The 20672-nt window shown below is 36.6% G+C and overlaps 1 protein-coding gene across 1 annotated transcript in view; it reads right to left on the bottom strand.

Annotated features, from left to right (window-relative positions):
• Positions 1–685: 685 nt before the first annotated feature.
• SLC15A2 (solute carrier family 15 member 2) overlaps positions 686–20672 on the bottom strand; it is a 33562-nt gene continuing 13575 nt past the window's right edge. The window contains exons 8-22 of the mRNA XM_079101454.1: positions 17328–17410; positions 16816–16902; positions 16575–16664; positions 16439–16483; positions 15099–15131; positions 14149–14237; positions 12926–13007; positions 12007–12141; positions 11352–11516; positions 11158–11204; positions 9621–9731; positions 8906–9002; positions 3461–3607; positions 2971–3075; positions 686–2627 (exon numbers count right to left, since the gene is read on the bottom strand). Of these exons, the coding sequence (XP_078957580.1) occupies positions 2451–2627; positions 2971–3075; positions 3461–3607; positions 8906–9002; positions 9621–9731; positions 11158–11204; positions 11352–11516; positions 12007–12141; positions 12926–13007; positions 14149–14237; positions 15099–15131; positions 16439–16483; positions 16575–16664; positions 16816–16902; positions 17328–17410 (1493 nt within the window). The 3' untranslated portion in view covers positions 686–2450. The remainder of the gene's footprint in view (positions 2628–2970; positions 3076–3460; positions 3608–8905; positions 9003–9620; positions 9732–11157; positions 11205–11351; positions 11517–12006; positions 12142–12925; positions 13008–14148; positions 14238–15098; positions 15132–16438; positions 16484–16574; positions 16665–16815; positions 16903–17327; positions 17411–20672) is intronic.

The following is a 20672-nucleotide window of genomic DNA, read 5'->3' as shown; positions in this document are numbered from 1 at the left end:
AGGACAGAAGAGTGGGTTATTTATCATCATATCTCCAATAGCTAATTCAACCAATGGCATACAGTTGAACTCAAAGATGTATGTGGGTAAGTAATGCCTCTATTTTAAAACTGAGGTAGGCCATGTAGTTTCCAAAAGCATCTAAAGTTGCCTTACCTGATTTAACAGTAGTGCTTTGTTCAGAGAATGGCAGGTGCTAGCTCTTCTGGTCAGACAACTTTTGGAATGTTGTATTTGGTCCCAGGTATCACTTATTAAGATGCTTTAATCTTAATTACTGTATTTCAGGTAAAGTATATTTCTTTGGAAGAGAAAAATCCAGTGGTGAAAGAATAGAAGTGTGCCTTGTGAGAAACCATTACAGGAACTGAGAATCTTTAGTTTGATGAATACTAAAGTAATTCACAGTAAAGGAAAGCACTCCTAAAGAGCTAAAAGTCTGCCACTGGAAAGGGGTTATGCTTGTTTTTGTTTGCTATAAAGAAAAGAACCAATAGTCAGAAGTAGGAAGCTCTTAGTTCAGCATAAGGAAGAATTGCCTAACACTTTTGTGGAAACTAGTGTTCTGCAGAACACTATAGCACATTAGGTTAACAATGCCTGATGACTTTACCACAGGATTTCTCAATTTTTAATATGCACATAAATAAGAAGCAAATAGTATGCCTCATTTCCCAAATGTATTTGTTCATAGACACTTTTATTCACAGAACAGTGTTAACATGTCTGAAAACAAAATTTACAACACAGTTTGGTTTAAAGCAGCTTAAAAATGAGTACAGTCAGATTCACATCAAGATACCTGGGGAAACTGGGTGGTGCTGCTGCCAGTTTTGTACTTCTGAAACCTTAGTTATGAACACTGAAGTATATAAAACTTGGAGAATAGAGAAAATTCTCTTACCTATTACATTTTTAATAATGTGAGACACAGCAGTGTTCTAGATGAGAATAACAAAGTTAAATGAATGGAAAAAGGCCCTCAGGTACAAAAAGTTCCCCCCTACAAATACACTGCATAGAAAGGTCAGTAGAGTCCAGGGAAGGGAGCAGGAGAGGGTGGAGGGGAGAGAAAGGGGAAATACCATGACCAAATTAGACCAAATTATATTCCATACTTTTATACTTATGTCAAAATGAGTCCTAGTATTATGTTTAACTTAAAAAACCAGTAAAAAATTAAATAAAAAAGAAATACACTGCATAGTCATATTCCCAGCTCTATCCCATCATTAATTCATTGTGTGCAAGGTAAGTTTCTCAACTTTTCTCATGCATACAAGCAAAAACCCTGCTTTTGTCCCTCTTACACATAGATTTTGATAGAAACCTCATGCAGGACCATCCCCCTTTATTGAGTATTATCATTTAGAACCTCAAATCTGAGAAGTAATATTACTTTTTGTGAATAAGCAGGAAATTTCCAAGACTAAAGGAAGAAATATCATTTGGGTATTTTTGGAGAAAGTAAGCCAGGAAAAATCTCAAAACAAAACTACTGCTTTGAGGCTAAATGAAAAAAATATTTAAAAAGGAAGTTGGCTGATAAAAGCATTTTGTTATTAAAGATCTGTTGCAATAAGAAAAACAAGATGTAATAATAAGAAAAAACTGTCCTGGCAATACTTAAAAGCTAGGTTGCAAAATTATAGTTAATGTCTATACAGCTATCCACAGAAGGGCATATAGTCCAAGGGTTCAAACAGTTCCTAAGAGGAATGTGCACTTTAAAAGACTGAATAGCTCATCAGGATTTCTGCAATTTATACTTGTTTCTATTTCCCAGGACCATGTTTTACTAATGTTCACTATCTTTAACTTGGTTTCCAGGATCTATAAGTATTGAGAAATGGGATATGTAGGTGAGTATATAAAGTACTGTAGTAATCAGAAAGATATATCTTCTATGTGTTAACAAAATGGCATATTGTCTCCTGCCATTTAAGATCTTATTAAACATGGATAACTGACAAGCCAGCCACTCCTTGGACCAGATCATACCATAAAAATGATACTTGAGGTCCTTGTGAAGAACACAATTACATTGTTGATACATAACCTGAAAAACTATGTCTCTATTATTCTGTATTATTGCTTCTAAACCAGCACCTCAAAAAGTGGGGTCATCAGTTCATAACTGATTTCTAAAGAGACTTATTTCTATTATACATTTTATGCCCTTTTGTAGAAATGAGGCCAGAAGGAGCAACACTACAGAATGTTTACTGAGTTCACTGACAGACTGGAAGACATAATGTCTTAGGGCCTTGTTGAAAGATGCACTAGAAAACTCAGTTGTGAAATTACCTCTATCATGGGAGAAAGGTACAAGAGATCAGCTCAGATATGATGTTATCTTTCTCCTAAACCAACAGGAGATAAAAAAAAATGCTTGAAGATGGGTGATGACTAAGATCAGGAACAGGAACTTGTGTCAGTGCAGGGAATCATCAGAGTTTTGTATTCTTGGTCTCTAGGTTGATCATGTTCCCTTGGAAATTGAGAATCTGCTTATCTTCTGGTCTGGAAATATCCTCTGACTTTACAGGAACATAGTAGTAGCCCATGATGGAGAAGATCAAGCAGACCACCAGGAGGAGGCAGGAAAACAAAACGAATTCAGCCCACTGCAAGGAGAAACAAACATAAGAGAAGAATATGGAGAAACCTGAAACTAAAGTGACCTTCATGAGGTGGAGACTGAGGAGAAGATTGACTGAGGTTCTTCAATTCAGATAGACTTTTCCTGGGAGAACACTGGGTTCACTGGCCTCTCCTCACATAGGCATATAGTGGTCATTATTGTCACCCACATGTCTATTTCTTGACAAACTCTATGTATCTAATCAGTCTCACATCACAGTACTGAGTGGGGAAGGTGGAAAACAGAGAGATAGGGAAAAGGAATAAGAGGAAGTTGGAGGGAAAGCTTTGAGTAGACATGACCTCCTGTTTCCCTCAGATCCATACCTGTACCAGGCCACTGAACTGGGCCACAACAAGCACAATGATATTCCCAACTGCAACAGTCAACAACCAGGCTGCCTGAAGAACAGATTTCATGCTAGATGGAGCCTAGGGAAGACCAAGTTCATAAGTAAACAAACTACCTATACCACCCCTTTACCCCAGAAGTCGAACCAGTAAACTTCTCCTACAAAAGATTCTATATTTCAATTTCCCCCACTAAGTTCAACTATCCCATTGATTCCAGGGATGGTAATAATGCTAAAATTAAGAATAAATTAGAATTCTTGAATATTTTAATTCATTATGTCATACAATCTTTATACAACCCTAAGAGATAAGTTATATTCATATTCTTAAAAGAAAAACAGCATTTAGGAGATGATAATTCACTCGGCCAGGATTACATGCCTATGTAAGGCAGTGCCAGAATTAAAACTTACTATCCCTCAAGCAATGTCTCCATTTTTATCTTCCACTTGGAAAATCTTACCTGAGAATAAGAAAATTCAAGTCCTGTGACAGAGAACATGACCTCAGCAGCTGTAACCAGAATATACTGTGGTAGTTGCCATGCAATGGACATTTCATTGGCTGGAATGTCTTCCATCTTCCAGGCCTGAAGACCCTGATTGGTGATCTTAGTGAAAGAAAGAGGAAATGGTCTTATCTGTAGTCTCAAGAAAATATGACTAATTATAGCATTCTATGATCTATATCCATCCCCTTTTAAAATTTTCATCTTTTTGTTACTTTCAGTAGATTGAGCATTTCCACACAATTCCAACTTTTGGAAATAGTAACACTATACTCACTTGCTAGACTTCAATCAGTTACATTAAAAGTTGGTGAGCTAAAAAAAAATCTTTGATGTTCAAATACCCTTGATTCTCTGAGTTAAAAGACCATTGGGTTCAAAATGGTACGGTAAAGGTGTCCTGGTTTGCTTCTATTGAGAGTACAAATAATATCTAGGCAGCTGTTTGTACTTTCTCAGAATAAAAGAAGAGCATGAACAGAGCTTCTAAATCAAGGTCAGATACTCAAATGCTCCAAGGCAAGCCATTAAGTAAATAAAACATGTTGAATGAGAATGGGAAGAACTATGGTGAACCAGATAGCACAGGTTCCATCAAAAGGGCACAGCCACTACAACAGCCAACTGACACAGTAATATCTGTTATGGAATCTTCTGACTTTATTCCAAGACATGCTAGCAATCCAAGTTCTTAGGTAAAAATCTCTTGAATTTTAAATAATGGCAATTAATTATTTTTATTTTTTTTGTCAACATCATGCAAGTCAAACCAGACAGGACTATGGAAAGAATTGGGTAACTAGGCCCCCAATTTATGACTTCTAGTCTAAAAACCTATAAGATTTTGGCTTTTATAAATATCTATGTCCTGTATCTTGAATAGCATATAAGAGACAGAACAAACAAAAAATGAAATAACACCAGAAATTCAACAGATACAAGTTGAATTCTGTCCCTCAAAACTGGTGCATTGAAGTTCTAACATCAGTACCTGAAAATGTGACCTTATTTGGAAATAAGATTGTTTATAGATGCAATTAGACACATTAAAATGAGGCCATTAGGAGGGGCCTAATCCAATACAAAAGGTATCCTTATAATTAAAAGAGGAAATTTGGACAAAGAGAAGCCAATAGGAAAAAGGCCATATGAAGATAAAGGCAGACACTGAGGTGATTGTACCACAAACCAACTAACACAAAATTTCCAGCAAAACACCAAAATGTACAGGGGAGGCATGGAACAGATGCTACCCCCACAGCCCTCAGAACAAACCAACCCTACCAAACATCTTGATCGCTGACTTCTAACCTTCATAACTATGAGACGATAAATTTCCACAGCATAAGCCACTCAGCTGTGATACTTTGCTATAGCAGTTCTGGAAAATTAATAGGCCTGGGTTGGCTTAATATCTGAAAATCAATTAATGCCATATGCCAAATTAACAGGATGAAAGACAAAAACTACATTGTCATCTAAATAAGTGAAGAAATTTTCATTTTGCATTTGACAAAATTCCACCCCATTTATGATAAAACAAGCAGAGGACAAATCAAATAAAATCTCAAAAAACTAGGAATAAATGGAAACTTCAATTTCATAGACAGCGTCTATGAAAAACAAATGGTATGAATCTATATCATGCACAACCATAGAAATGAAAAAATGTTCCACATTTGTGTACAATGAATCAAAATGCAGTCTGTAAAAATAAAAAAATAATTTAAAAAAAGATTTATTGCAGACAAATTTTGCTCATGTAGACCTTAAAATTTTTAAAAATGATATTAAATATTGAAAGCTTCAAAACAAAAAAAAAAAAAAAAAGAAAAGAAAAGAAAAACCCAAAGGTTAATGATACTTAATGATAAAAGACTGAATGCTCCCCTGCCCCACCCCAGGGAACGCCTGCTCTAACTACTTCTATTCAACATTGTACCAGAACAATGGGCAAGGAAAAGAAATAAAGGCATCAAGATTGAAAAGAAAGTTATCTCTATTTGCAAACGAAATGATCTTGTAGATAGAAAGTCTGAAGGATTCACTGAAAAAAAGTTCAATAATTTTTATTGAACTAACAAGTAAGTTCAGTATGGTTGCAGGATAATATAGAAAGATTAATATAAAACATCAATTGTATTTCTATAACTTGCAATGAACAATCTGAAAATGAAATTAAGAAAATTATTCCAGGGGCTGGGGCTGTTGTTCCGTGGTAGAGTGCTTGCCGGGCATGTGTGAGGCCCTGGGTTCGATTCTCAGCACCGCATACAAATAAATATATAAATAAAAATAAAGGCCCATCAGCAACTAAAAAAATTTTTTTTAAAAAGAAAGTTATTCCACTAACAACAGCTTTAAAAATGTTGATACATAGGAATAAATTTAACAAAGTAAATATAAAAGTTATTATACTATGAAAACTACAAAATATTCTTAGGAAAAAAAAGAAGATCTAAATAAATGGAAAGACATCTCGTGTTTACAGAAAAGAAACTTAATAGTATTAAGATGCAGAACTTCCCAAAAATTATCAAAGCAGTCTCTAACAAAATCCCAGTTGGTTTCTGGTCCTAAGTTGATCCTGAAATTTACATGGCAATTTGTTGGCCCCAAATAACGAAAACCTTCATGAAAAAGAAAAACAAGGTTGGAAACTCACACTTTCTGAATACAAAATTTACTACAAAGCAACAGGAAACAAAATAGTGTGGCACTGCAGAAGATAGACATGTAGATCATGGGATAGAATTGAGAGACCAAAAATAAGACCTCATACCTATGGTCAAGTGATTTTCAACAAGAGCCTCAAGACTATTTAATGAGGTAAAGAAAATCTTTTCAATCAATTGTTCTGGGACAACTGGATATACACACATAAAATAATGACAACGAACCCCTTAGCTCACATTAGCTATCACTTGAAATAGATTAAAGACCTAAAACATAAGCGCTAAAACTATAAAATTCTTTGAGGAAACCATAGACATGAATCCCTATGACTCTGGCTTAGGCAGTGATTTCTTAGGTATGACACTGAAATCACAGATAACCAAAGAAAAAGTAAACAAGTTGAACAAAGTTAAAAACTTTGTGCTTCAACCAACACCATCAGGAAAGTCAAAAGACAACCAAATTATTAAATGGAGGAATTTGCAAATTATCTATCTGATAATAGACATATCTAAACTATATAAAGTATGTTTACAAGTCAATAATAAAAAGATAAATAACCCAATTAGAAAATGGGAAAAGGATCAAAATGGACATTTCACCAATGATAGACAAATGGACAAAAAGCCCATGAAAAGATGTTCAATATCATTAACCATCAGAGAAGCAGGTCAAAATCATAATGAGATACCATTTCACACCACCAAAGTGACTCTAACCAAAAAGGAATCCTGTCTTCGTGAAGATGTAGAGAAATTGCAACCTACATACACTATTTATTAGTGGGAATGTGAGATAGTGCAGTTGCTTTGGAAAAGCCTGAAAGCTCTATGAATGGTTAAATAGAGTTACCACGTGACCCAGGAATTCTACTCCTAGGTATATAGCCAAAGAAATGAAAACATATGTCCACACAAAACCTGCATATGAAGGTTCACAGCAGTGTTGTTTATAAAGTTCAAAAAGTGGAAACAAATGTACATCAACTGATGGGTAAATAATAAAAAGCATATCCATACAATAGAATATTATTTGGCAATAAAAATAAAAGAATCACTGATACATGTGACAACATGGATGAGCCTTGACCTTATGCTACCTGAAAGAAACAGACACAAAAACATATTCTATGATTTGATTTATTTTTATTTTTAGTCACTTATTTATCTCTTTGGGTACTGGACATTGAACCCAGAGGCATTCCATCACTGAACTACATCCCCAGCCCTTTTCGTCTTTTTTAAATTTTGAGACAGGGGCTGGCTAAGTTGCTGAGGCTGGCCTCTAACTTTTGATCCTCCTGCCTCAGTTTCTCAAATTGTTGGGATTACAGGTATATCCCACCATGAGCAGCATATGAACCTGTTTACATGAAATGTCCAGGGTAGAAAAAAATCATAGACAGAAAGTGGAATAGTGGTTGCCTAGGACTAGTGGTTTTGGAGGAAATGGGGAATGACTTCTAATGGGTATATGAGGTTTCTTTTCTTTCTTTTTCTTTTGTGTGTATTGGGTATTTAACCCATGGGTGTTTAACTACTGAACCACATCCCCCACCCATTTTATTTTTTGAGACCAGATCTCACTAAGTTGCTTACAGCCTCACTAAGTTGCTGAGACTGGCTTTGAACTTAAAATCCTCTTGCCTCAGTCTCCCGAGCCATTAGGATTACAGGTATGTGCCACAATGCCCAGCATATGAGGTTTCTTTATGATGTGATGAAAAATGTTCCAAAATTGTACACCTCTGTGGTTATATTAGGAACCACTGAATACATACTATTGAATATTCTTTCTCTATATATATTGAATGTATATCAACATATATTGAATACATTAATATAGTAAAAGCCATTGTATACTTTAAATGGGTAATTATGTGGCATATTAATTATATATCAACCATCTTGTTATAAAAATATATAACCAAAGGAATCAAGTTAAATCAATCAATAAAATATATAAAATTTTATACATGGGATTCCCATCACAACTCTAGAAATGTTCCCTCTTACTCATTCTATTTATCTTTAACAGTGTCAAAAGTAATTAAATAACAAAATTTAATTCAAGATTGGAACCAAAATTAAAACATGGAAGTACCCTGCCCTGATTGCTGAGACAATTGTTTTTGCTGAACTATAGTTAACTGGTCTCGGGCTGGGGAGATAGCTCAGTTGGTAGAGTACTTGCCTTGCAAACATGAGGCCCTGGGTTTGATCCCCAGCACCACCACAGAAAAAAAAAAAAAAAAAAAAAAAAAAAGCCAGTTAACTAGTCCCCAAACTTTGTGTGGAGATTGACATTTACTATTGGTGTTGGTATTTCAGACTGTGATGAGTTAGCAGATTAAATTTCCAGGGAGCTAGGAGACCTGCATATGGAGCCAGACAAGAAGGTATTAATAATTTTACATTAATAAGCTTTGGTTTGTTAAGGCTATAATGAGACTGGAGTAAATCATGTGACCTCTTTGTGAGGGCTCAAGATAAATTATGTCTCCAATACTCAATACTATTGGCCTATTGCTGATGTTATTTCTTTTTAAATTCCCTCTGTAGACAGTGGGTTTTCAAAAAACACTGTAGAAACTGTCGCCTTATATTAGAAATAAGTACGTGATCCTGTCTTGCCAGAGTCTTCTCCTTTGCCCTTTCTCCCTGCCTCAAGGATCCCAGGATGTGGTGGGAGGGGGTAAAGGGGAAGTTGCTGTGAGCTACTTACATTAGTAATAACAAATAGATACGCTGCACCAAAGTCTAGTAGACCCAAATTCAGAGAAAAGTCCTTATCTTCTGTTTTACAGTGCACTGCAGTGTATCTGCAAAAGGATGAGTTTAGGTTAGGATATGCAGCATGGCTTAGCGCACCCATCTCCAGGGAAAAGAGTGATCTCAACTCTCTGCTGATGACAAGGAAAGCAACGGAGTCACCTCTTTAAAGAGAGATGCTTCTAGGAACAATTATTTTCATGCCAGGTATTTGCCCCTGACCTGAGCTCCTTATTGCCTGTCAGGGTTTTGTTTTTGTTTTTAAATCCTAAACCTGAATAAAGAAGGCTCAAGTCACCTTTTGTAAGTTTCAGGCCCAGGTGAACTTTTCTCATGCAAATCTTATGACCTGGTAGAACAGTTACAAGACAGTGAACCTAAGTGGGTAAATTCTAAGTAACGAGATGCCAATGGGAGTTCCCAAAGAGTAGGGGCCACAACCAACAATAAACTTAGTGAACCTCACAGATATGTTAACTACATAGTATGCCCGTCACAAGTACCACGATCCCCACCTATCTGTGCAGAGAAATGGTGAGACTGAGAGAAGGAGGCAAGAGTTGAAAAGCAGATACACAGATATACCTAAATTCCCATCTATAGACAAAGATAGCATTTAAAAAATGATTATTGATAAAAGTAAAATGTCCACAGGGCAGTGCTCTTACTCTCCTCTTTGCACAGTTCTGTAAGGAGACACACCATAGTCTTCACCAACATTGAGGGGGATATCTGTACCCAAGGAGATGTTGACATCTTCATGCAAAGTGTTAATAAACCTGAGGGTAGAGAAATTATGTACACATCAGACAAATACAAACAGGAAACCTGATGAAAGAAGGTAGGGGCCTTTTCTGTTTTAGTTATCACTATATCCCCAGTGCCAAGAGTAGTGGCTGGTACATAAAGGGACATGATATATACTGTTATACAGAATGAAGTCACATGTAAGAAGTAATTCGTATTCTTAACTTTCTCTAACTTCTTCTTGGGGTATTAACATCCTCACCAGATCTCTAGCTGGGTGGACGCTATCATGAACACCCAGTTGCAATCTGAGTTTCCTTTCTAATAGAGCTTAGGTATATCCAATGTATTTTCCTGTTAGTGATGGAATTCCCCAACTGAGACTTTACTAAAAAAACAAAGTATTTACGTAAAAGTGGCATCCTCTTATGAATGAAGTCCAATTTGACTCATGAAAAACTTAGACCCTAGTGTGTAGTAGTTTGTTATTGTTTTCATGTCTCCAGAAATGTTAGACCCTTCCAGAACCATCTTTCTAGTCTTCTGAACCTAGATTAATTCCTCAGGATGGGTTTTTGATACATTTCTGTTTTGATAGCTTTTGTCTTGGTCTCTACCAAGGGAAAAGAAGGGCAGTTTCCTGTAGAGTCCTAAAGGTTGACTCCTGGACTTTAGATCATCCTGTGCTGATCTAAAAAATACCCACCCCCTTGTAGATCTTAGCACTGTGGCTTTCTGACCTCATTCTTGTCTTACTTATTTTGAGCTGTTTGCTTTTCCTGAAGCATAAATTTCAAAAGCAAGTTATTATGATTGTTCCATCCTTCAACGAAATTCAGACTTTTCATTAAAAGTTCTCTACCATGCTCTCAAAAACAACTACCTGATCGTGGGCATGTGTATCTATCTCATGTCTAATTCCTGTCACAGAGAGCAGGTGACCTCTTTGGTGCTCCATCTCTGTATCTATTCCTTGCTTCACCTTTGTCTAGATTCAAAATCAAATCTTTTGACTTAAAATGTGACCTACACCATGACACCACTATAGATTTACAACAAAGATTGTACTTTAAAAAATAGATATCAAATTACCAACAATGAAGGGAAGATTACTTGCTTACTTCTAAGTTTCTCTCCTGCGATCACAGAGAGAAAGTACTTAGTTGTTTTCCTGAGGGCAAGATGAATGGATAAAATACAGGAGAAAAATATTTGCAGTGCAGCAAAGCAGGCATTTGTAGATATGTTATCTTTGAATCCCACATAAGAAAGCAAGCTCAGATCCCTTTCACTGCCCTGGAAAATGCTTTCGGACACCAGTGTCCCTGACATTCTAGGATAGACAATCTTGTTCAGAACAAGTATAATGCGAGGCCTCTTCCACTGAAGCCCCAAAGATCAGAAGAGACCCAAGATTCAAGAGAATGGTGTGGCCTGGGGTCCGCCTGATATCCAAACCTGATGGCTGTCATCCCATTCATTGTTTTGTTTTCTATGTCCTTTACCTAGAAAAGAGGAAAGTAAAAAATCAGTAACAGCTGACAAAGGGAACCTATGATCAAAACATTTGATCAGCAGACAGATGCTTGGTAAGATAGCGACAAGCCAGTCATCAGATGACAACTTGGAACACTGGCAATTCCTCAGCTTACCAGCATGCTAGAGATGCCTTTCCCGTTGTCATGAATGATCAGACTGTACCAGTTCTTCTCCTCTACAGAATGCTCAGTATGGACTGACAAATTGTGATACTTCAGATGGAACTGGAAATCCTGCTTTTTTTTCTTCAGGTGCAATTTAGAGTAATTTGTTGTTTTCTGTAGAATGAAATACCTGTTACTCTCACCTTCTACCCCAGTGTGGAAGTGAGTTCATTTGTTTTAGTTTTCATTTGGGGCAGCACTAGGAATTTAAGCTATCTACCACTGAGTTCCATCCCTAGACTCATAACCCAGTTTGGATATCACAGTTTCATAGCATCGCAGGGTGGGTGACTTCATCAGATACTAATAATTTCTTTCTTTAAATTAGTTAGTTCTAGGAATATACCACAGGATATAGAAGCATGCATAAAGATTCATGAGTAAGGATGTTTATTATAGGATTATATATAATAATAAAAACTTGAATGTCTATAGGAAAATGTCTAAATTTATATATGATGGAATATTATGTGCCCATTAAAATCATGTTATCAAAAATTATCTAAAAACACAGGAAATGTTTATGATACAATTAATGTTAAGAAAATAAATCAAGGTCAATACAGCACATAAACTCTCTCATTCATTCATGCTCATAACTCACCTGAAAGGATTTGATGGACTCTGTCAACAGAGAATGATTTCCATTTCCCAGCACTGTCACGTTCACCTCATCATCTGCCAGGTTCAAGATTTGTAGGTAGATTTCTTGTGAACCTGGCTGGGGCGGAGCCATTTCCTTAGGACAAATCATGTATATTAGAATCACCAACAAATAACTCTTCAGGTACAATGATAACATAACATGGTCCTACCTCTGACAACCTAACCCATATAGTTAGTCAAAAGGACATAGTTTTCTCCCTCTGGAGAGTGTTTGGCACCTATAATATTACCTAGCAGCTCTGGAGGCTGAGGCAGGAGGACTGTGAGTTAGTTCAAAGTCAGCCTCAGGAACTTAGCAAGGCCCTAAGCAATGCAGGGAGATCCTGTCTCCAAAAAAAAAAGCAAATTGGCTGGGGATGTGACTCACTGGTTAAGTGCCCCTAGGTTCAATCCCCAATACCCCCCACCTCCACACAAAAAAGGGTGTTTCGATTAGAAAACCCTAAAGGTAGTTTGGTGGGGAAAACAACTCAATGAAGCAGGCACTGATGCCAGGAAACAAACTCCATGCTTTTTGATTCAGTCATGGCCTTATACTTCACTCCCCATTAGTGGCTATTCGGCTGCCAACAATAATTTATTAAGTATTTGGAAAGGCATCACATAAGCCTGTGTTCCCTAAAGAGATGGCTAGGTATCTTGGATATTAGTGTTTGGGAATTCCCTAAAAATAAACACTGAATCATTCATGCAAAAGTTGGGCCTCATTTTGCATTTGTATCTATTTATTTATCATGCATACATTTATCATGCATGTACCTCCTAGAGAACAAATACTGGGCTAAGTCCCAGGGAATCGAGAGTGAACAAGACAGATATGGTCCTGCCCTCTGGAAGCTTAGATTTATTGAACTCACATTTATTTTTATTTCTATAACTGCTGCAACTGCAAATGCCAGGCATGCTAGGATCATACCAATTGCCATTTTCCTGAGTGATCTGCAGATGGAAAGGGAGAGACAATTGTTCTATCCTTTAGACTCTACAGTATAAAATCCATGCTCCTTAGCCCATCATTAAAGACCTTTCCTGATTTAGTCCCAGTTACTTTTCAAAGCATTTCTTAGAACTCATCTCCATACAACTTTTTTCTTCCTCCTTTTACTTGAGGGACATCAAACTTCTCTCTGTAATTGTACCACCTTTTCCCACCTCTACCTTGTCTTATGATTTTCACATCCATTATGTCACAATACCAAAAATAATAGCAATACAACCAGATGTGTTGAACATGTACCATATACCAGGTTGTGTGCACTCATTTTCCTCTTCAGAAACCTTTTTTGACCCCAGAGGCAGGAAGGACTCTCTCCCTTCTCTACATCTTCCTAGAATTTCTATCTTCCCTTCCTAGGGCACTTAACATATTTTGCCTGTGTAACTGTTATTCTCACTTATGCTCTAGCTTCCCTACTTACTAGTAAACTCCTTGATGGGAAGATCTGTGCTTGATTTACATTTGCATGGCACTTTGTCCTGAACTCCCTGATATCTGTCTGTTCAGTGAGTGAGGAAATGATGGAAGGCCATTTGATTGTGGTCAAGTGATGACCACTTTACCATCACAACTAAGTTGCTATGAAATCAGAAACGAAGGAGACTTGAAAACCTCCTCTGGAAAATATTACAAAGAATAACTTCTAGAATAGGAAGAAAGGAGTAATTGGGAACAATTCTATCCTCTGCCCTACCAGGTTCCCACTTGTTTCATAAGGACAATAGTAGATTTAAAGGAATTAAATCATCAAAAACTTTGGACTTCTTTGAAGAGGCAACATCCGAGGACAAAGCAACAAGTTGGTTTAAGAGCCTACTTTTACATACTTTTGACTTTCCATGATCTACCCCTTCCACATCACATGCTGATGTCCATACTAATGGCTCTGACTCTCAATGCTTACATCTAATTCCCACTCTTCAGTATTCATAGGCACATAGTCCAATGTGGAAAAACAGAAGCAGAAAAATGATAAACCAAATTCAAACATAATGAAGTAGAAACATACAGGTATTGAATCTGTATCAAAGTGAACAAAGATTTAATCGGTTTGCAGTAATACCAGATATAGTGAGCACTTACGAGAAGCTAATTCCACACTTGGCAATCAGACGATAAATGACAAGGTCAAACAATGGGATGAAGATAAGAACCAGAAAGGGATTTAGTACCTGTAATGCATGGTAAAAAGGATTAACTACAAGTGTTCTCTCATGAACGTGAGCACATGCTGGTATTTGCTCGCTTGCACTCTCATCCATGCATACTTCACCTTGGTACATACAGAAAATGAGTCAACATTTCTCAGCCCTTTACACCCAAGAGTCTATTTCCCTTGCACAGCACCTTCCAAATACCCAAGGGCTTGCTTTCTCTCTTAGTGTGTTTTTCTGTCAATCATATTCAGAGTTCTCCTCTCCTACTGTTATTTTTTTTATTTTTTAAAAAAACATTTTTAGTTGTAGATGGACACAATACCTTTTATTTATTTATTTATTTATTTATTTATTTATTTATTTATTGTTATGTGGTGCTGAGGATCAAACTCAGTGCCTCACACATGCTAGGAAAGTGTCTACCACTAAGCCACAGCCCTTCTTGCTTATTTTCTCTAGTTTCATAGCCTAAAGGGAATATGACATAGTCAGGGGAAAAGAAGGAGAGAAGAAAGAAGTAAGTATTGTTGAACAAGAGGCTAAAAAGGGAACTGGGAGTCACCAAAAGATTCTGACTTCATTGCTCACACAACAAAGGCTTATACTCTCTTTGGCAATATTTCCATTATACTGCCTTGACAAGAAAAGAAATCCAATGATTATACTTTGGGGGGACAAGCTCACTTTCCCTGGAATTGGGAGGGAGCTAGTTCCCTAACATTTGAGGTTTAAAAAGAATGCTGTCATCTATACAGTTGGCCCTCCTCAGTATATAAGAAGAAACTCATCAGATTAAAGCTATTAATCCTAATATTGCAAGTAGAGCTATAAATGAGGAAACAAACACATCCCCATGCCTACAGCGAAGTCTCCTACCTGCATCTGGTCCGGCTGAAGCACAAAAAATCCCTGAAACATTATAATAAAGTGTAGTGAGATGGTAGCAGAAGGCAAGAAAAGTCTAGATGAATAATCTTGGTAATTAGCACGGAAGAAGCATATAAAAGAAAATTCATCAAATCTTTGGTTGAGTACCACTAGCTTGCCTATTAAAGTATTTGGGGGCTGAGAGCCAACTTGGAAAGGCTTCTGGCTACTTTTGCTGAGGGCTGATGAGCCTAAGGGAGAATATTTTTTTCTGTGTACATGTTGAGTATACCTGAAATGCTTGAGATCACAAATGTTTTGCATTTTGGAACATTTGCATATATATAATGAGATACCTTGGGGATGAGACCCAAGTCTAAATATGAAATTCATTTATGTTTTATATTCTTCTCATTCACATGGCCAAAGATAATTTTATACAATGTGTATAATAATTGTATGCATGAAACTAAGTTTCATGGTGTAGAATTTTCTACTCATGGCATCATGTCAACACTCAAAAGTCCAGAAGTTTGAAGGGATTTATATTATGGACTTTTGGATTAGGTCTACTCAACATATACTACAATTTCCTTAAACTTTGGGGAAAATAGAATTGGTGTGTTTTTGTTAATCTCAGCAACTGCAGTTGTAAGTGGGAATGATGAAAAGGAAAAGACATTGTTCTTGGGGTGAGGACTCCCACTGACACATAGTGCTTCCAAATATGTTCTCTAGAGGGTCAACAAGAGGACCACCATGGTTAATCATGGACAACTAGAGGAAGGGAGAGGTAAAATTATATTTGGCAGGCTGACTTCAAACAGATGGGTTAATATGACTCTGGCATCACCCAAGCCTGTTTTCTTCAGAACTATAATATCATAACCTAGGAAACAGAACAATTAAGAGTAGCAGATGGAAAAGAGAAAAGAATATTTAGAACCTTGCCATTCTTTCCATATCCATATACAAAATGTCCCAACTCCCACAGGTCCCCTGCTGTGTCATGCTTGAGAGATGGAACCAATAGTGCAGTAGCACCATTCAAACCTGTTCCTGCTACATTCTAGGATTAGCTAGAAGAAAATCTCCACCCCAGGTCTCTATCACTTCATCTGATATCCCATCACTACATCCTGGTACACTTATTCCTCAACCTTATGTTCCTGATTTCTAAAAACAAAGCTCTGGTCTTTATTTCATTATCTTCATCTACTTAGTGCCTCAGGCTAAATGTACCTCTCAAATGACACTACGTCGATTTTCAGGCAAAAGCACAAATAAATTTTCTTCAATATAGAAGATGAAAAAATAATAAACTTCTCTGGAAAATCTCTTCTACTCACCAAATTCCCATTCATCTTGGTGGCTTGTAGGGTCCATCGTGAGCCCTGGAGCAGACAGATGTTAATAAGTTAAATTTCTATTCTGTGAGAGTAAAGTAGTGGAAGAAGGGGTAGCTTTCAAAAGGACTATTCTTACCTGCTGATCCAAAAGAGCCCAGAACATGGGCAATGGAATATAAAGGAACAGTATCCGAGTCAGTGCCTTCACATCCAGAATGAGATGCTTCTGCAGGGAGGAAGAAAGAATGGGCAGAATTGCCAGAAGTTCCACTTAGAACAGCAGTGACCAAAAACAGGAAGAGAAGAGTCAAATACACAGGAGAAAACTGGTTTGAAAGACTCCCTGGAGCAAGCAGACTTCTGCTGTGTGAACTTACTGGGTACTTCTCAGAGGCCCAGTCCAGCCAGTGCTGTCGCTTTGGAATATCCTCAGAACGGTTCTTGAAGCGGTTGGAAATAGCAAACTAGGGCAGAGCATAGACGTCAGGTGAGAGAAAAAGAGAAACCATTCCCTACCTTTTCCAATTCATTTCCTCTTCCTTCAAACACACACACACACCTTTTGTGACCTACTCCAACTCTTTGATCTCATTAGACATTGAATTTCAGAATGCTTAATATATAATTTCATCTTTATTTCCTGTTAGTATCATATATAACTACACATCAGAATATTTTTCCTAATTTAAAAAATGATTATGCTTTTTTTGATTAATGGTTAAGTAGAGGTATGGAGGAAAATCAATTAATTTCAGCTTTTCAAAATCATGCATGTAGAACAGAGATCACTGAGAAAAATAAAAGGTCATAGTCAAAGGTGCATACACTCAGCACAGCATCTCTTTATTCTTTTGACTGCAAAAGGTAAATAAGCAATTCATGGACTTACCCAGATACATTTGATAACTTGAGCCACTATGTTTCCTTCAGGAGGTGGTTTTTTGTACATTTTGCTTCCCATCGCAAACACAACTGCAATCGATACACAAACAAGGTTCTTAGCTTCTCATTTGGCACACTCCATGCATCAATGCTAAGGACAGATTGCTGAACTGTAGGAGTGACAGGTGAATCTCATAAAGAGATTATGCTTCCTGACTTTGATGTCATAAAAATTGATTATGGCAGCCGAGAAAAGATAAAATGGTCAATTGATATCTGTTAAGACTTTCATGTAATCACAGAGATGGAAGTCATCTTTGGCTTCTCATTCTTCTTTCTCATCTCCATATCTGATGTTACCAACTTTCATAGATCCTTTTTCTTCAGTGTATTGTCCTTTGGTCCCTCTTTACATTGTTACCACTCTTGTTCAGACTTTACAACTTCTACACTTGACTATAAAATGGCCACCAACTTGTTGATCATCCTCTTCTCTCTTCCTTTAATCTGATGCCAAATTAAAACTTTCTTTCCAGAGTCTACCTAATAAACCCAAATTCCTAGCAGGAAAGTTCTTCTCAAATTCATTATTAACATACCCTATTGAAGGTTATTTGTATCTGTAAATTATTAAGCATTTCACATACATCAACTGATTTAACCTGACAAAATATACATATTATTATCTTCACTTATACACAAAAAAATCAGAGATTAAATAAATTAAGCAACTTGGACTATGAATGTAGCTCAGAGATAGAGCACTTGCCAAGCACGTGTAAAGCCTTGGGTTTGATCCCTAGTATCACTAAACCAAACCAAACAAAACAAAACAAAAAAAGTACCATGTATGAGATTATATAACTAGAAACTGCCAGGAATTTTTTTCACCTGATACCTTTCTGATTCAAAAATCCACCATAAAGTATCTCATTCACTAATCCTTGCATCATACACTGTACTAGATACTACAGCGAATACAGGTGAAGGACATGGCTCAAAGGACACCTCAGCCTACTATTGTTTTAAAGTTTGTATTAGTGCATTAAATTTATACATAATAGTGGAGTTCATTTTGACATATTCATAAATGCATATCACATAGTTGGGTCCATTTCAGTTCCCAGTACTTCCTCTTTCCCTCCCTCCTCCTTCCACCTGATCACCTCCCTGTACATAATTGGTCTTACTTCCACTTATTTATTAATTTTTAATTAGTGCATTATAGCTATATACAAAATTTGAATGCACTGTGATATATTCATACGTGCTTATATCATAATTTGATCAACTTCATATACCTAGTTCTTCTACTTTCCCTCTCCTCTTCCCTTACCCTTTATTCCCTGCCTCTGCCCTACTGATCTTCCATTTTTGCAAGTTTCCTTTCTTTTTTATTCTTTTTTTCTCTTTAGCTTCCACATATGGGGGAAAACATTCAACCCTTGACTTACTGAGTCTGGCTTATTTCTCTTAGCACAATGTTCTCTAGTTCTATCCATTTACCAACAAATGACATGATTTAATTCTTTTTTTATGGCTGAGTTGAACTCTATTGTACATGTATACTACATTTTCTTTATCCAGTTATCTATCGATAGGCATCTAGACTGGTTCCATAACTTGGCTATTGTGAATTGTGTGCTATAAACACTGCATGTATCACTATAGCAAGCTGATTTTATTTCTTTTGAATAAATACCAAAGAATGGGATAGCTGAGTCATATGATGGCTCCATTCTTAGTATTTTGAGGAATCTCTCTACTCCTTTCTTAAGTGGCTGTACTAATTTGCAGTTCCACCAACAGCATATGAGTGACCTCCCCCCACGGCCCCCACACATCCTCACCAGCAATTAACATTCCTTGTATTCTTGATGATTGCCACTCTAACTGCAGTGAGATAAAATATCAGTGTATTTTTAATTTGCATCTCCCTAATTGCTAAGGATGTTGAACTTTTTTTTCCCATATATTTGTTGGTCAACTATATTTCTTCTTTTGAGAAAATTCTATTTAGATCTTTTGCCCATTTATTAAGTTATTAGTTTTATGGTGTGTTTTTAAAATTCTTTATATATTCTCGTTATTAATCTGTCAGAAGAGTAACTGGCAAAGATTTTTTTCCTCAAACTACCACTTCTCTCTGTTTCATTACTCTTCTTTAGGTACATTATGCTCTAAACACTATTCATCATTCTTACACAAAATTGTATTCTGTACCATTTCTATTCTTTTTTTTAAATATTGCTTAGGTGTAGATGGAATAAATAAACATCTTTATTTATTTATTCTTATGTGGTGCTGAGGATCGAACACAGGGGAGGCAAGCGCTCTACCACTGAGCTACAGCCCCAGCCCACCGTTTCTATTCTTAAGCTCATTGTTTCCCATAACCTACATCTTTATTTCTTATTTCCTTTTTATTTTTCAAATTATTGGCAATGGGCTAGTATAACTTTTATGATTATAAAATAGTAAGTGCTGTATTTTTCAAGTTTACTAAGTTTAAATTAAAATCAGTGGGAAGACTCCAGCTTGATTCTTCCCACTCCATGTATTTTGCCCTTTAACAAAGTTCTCATCTCCAACAAGATACCTCTCTAATAGAGTCTCTGCTAAAGATGCCTACATAACTGAATTCATGAATCACCTTACTTTTTTCCCTTTACTTTATAATTTCTTCATCCTCAATCAGATTCACTCCACCACATCCTCTCAGTTTCCCCAAAGCTTCTTCAAACTGTCCTCATTATCTATAATAGCCTTCTTATTGTTGAAATAAAGTTCAGGACAAGAACAATAATACTGAGAATGAAGTGGTCAAAGAGGTACAAAAGAAAGATTTTCCATGGGAAATAAACTGCTTCTGAAACTAAGAATGATCCTAGGCTGGGCCTTGACCCCTGTCACTGTGGCAACAGTGACAATGGAGTGATAAAGGCATGTAATCAACTTGATAATGTCACACTTAAATTTTAAGCTCATTTATCTGAAGGAGTCAGAAATGTATTTCTATACTATCTCCTCCCTATAGTAGATGATGTTGCTTCTTACTGCACTAAGAAAACGGAAGTCTTCAATGGAAACTCCCTCTCTTTTCTGCCACCACATCCATTAATTCCTGTATCCACACACATCCTTTCCTTCCTCCATTTAGGTGAAGGCAATGGCAATGTTCCTCCTCTGTCTAAAGCTCATTCTTCCATGTGTGCTTTCATACCAACTATATTCCCTTTCTTTCTTTCTTTCTTTTCTTTCTTTCTTTCTTTCTTTCTTTCTTTCTTTCTTTCTTTCTTTCTTTCTTTTTTTCATCTTCAACTTCTTTCTATACTGGATTCTTCCTAATAAT

This window comes from Sciurus vulgaris, assembly GCF_902686455.1.
Source record: "Sciurus vulgaris genome assembly, chromosome: 10".
Classification (NCBI taxonomy): domain Eukaryota; kingdom Metazoa; phylum Chordata; class Mammalia; order Rodentia; family Sciuridae; genus Sciurus; species Sciurus vulgaris.
Note: the sequence above shows the minus strand (reverse complement) of the source record. Positions and strands in the feature narration are given on the sequence as shown.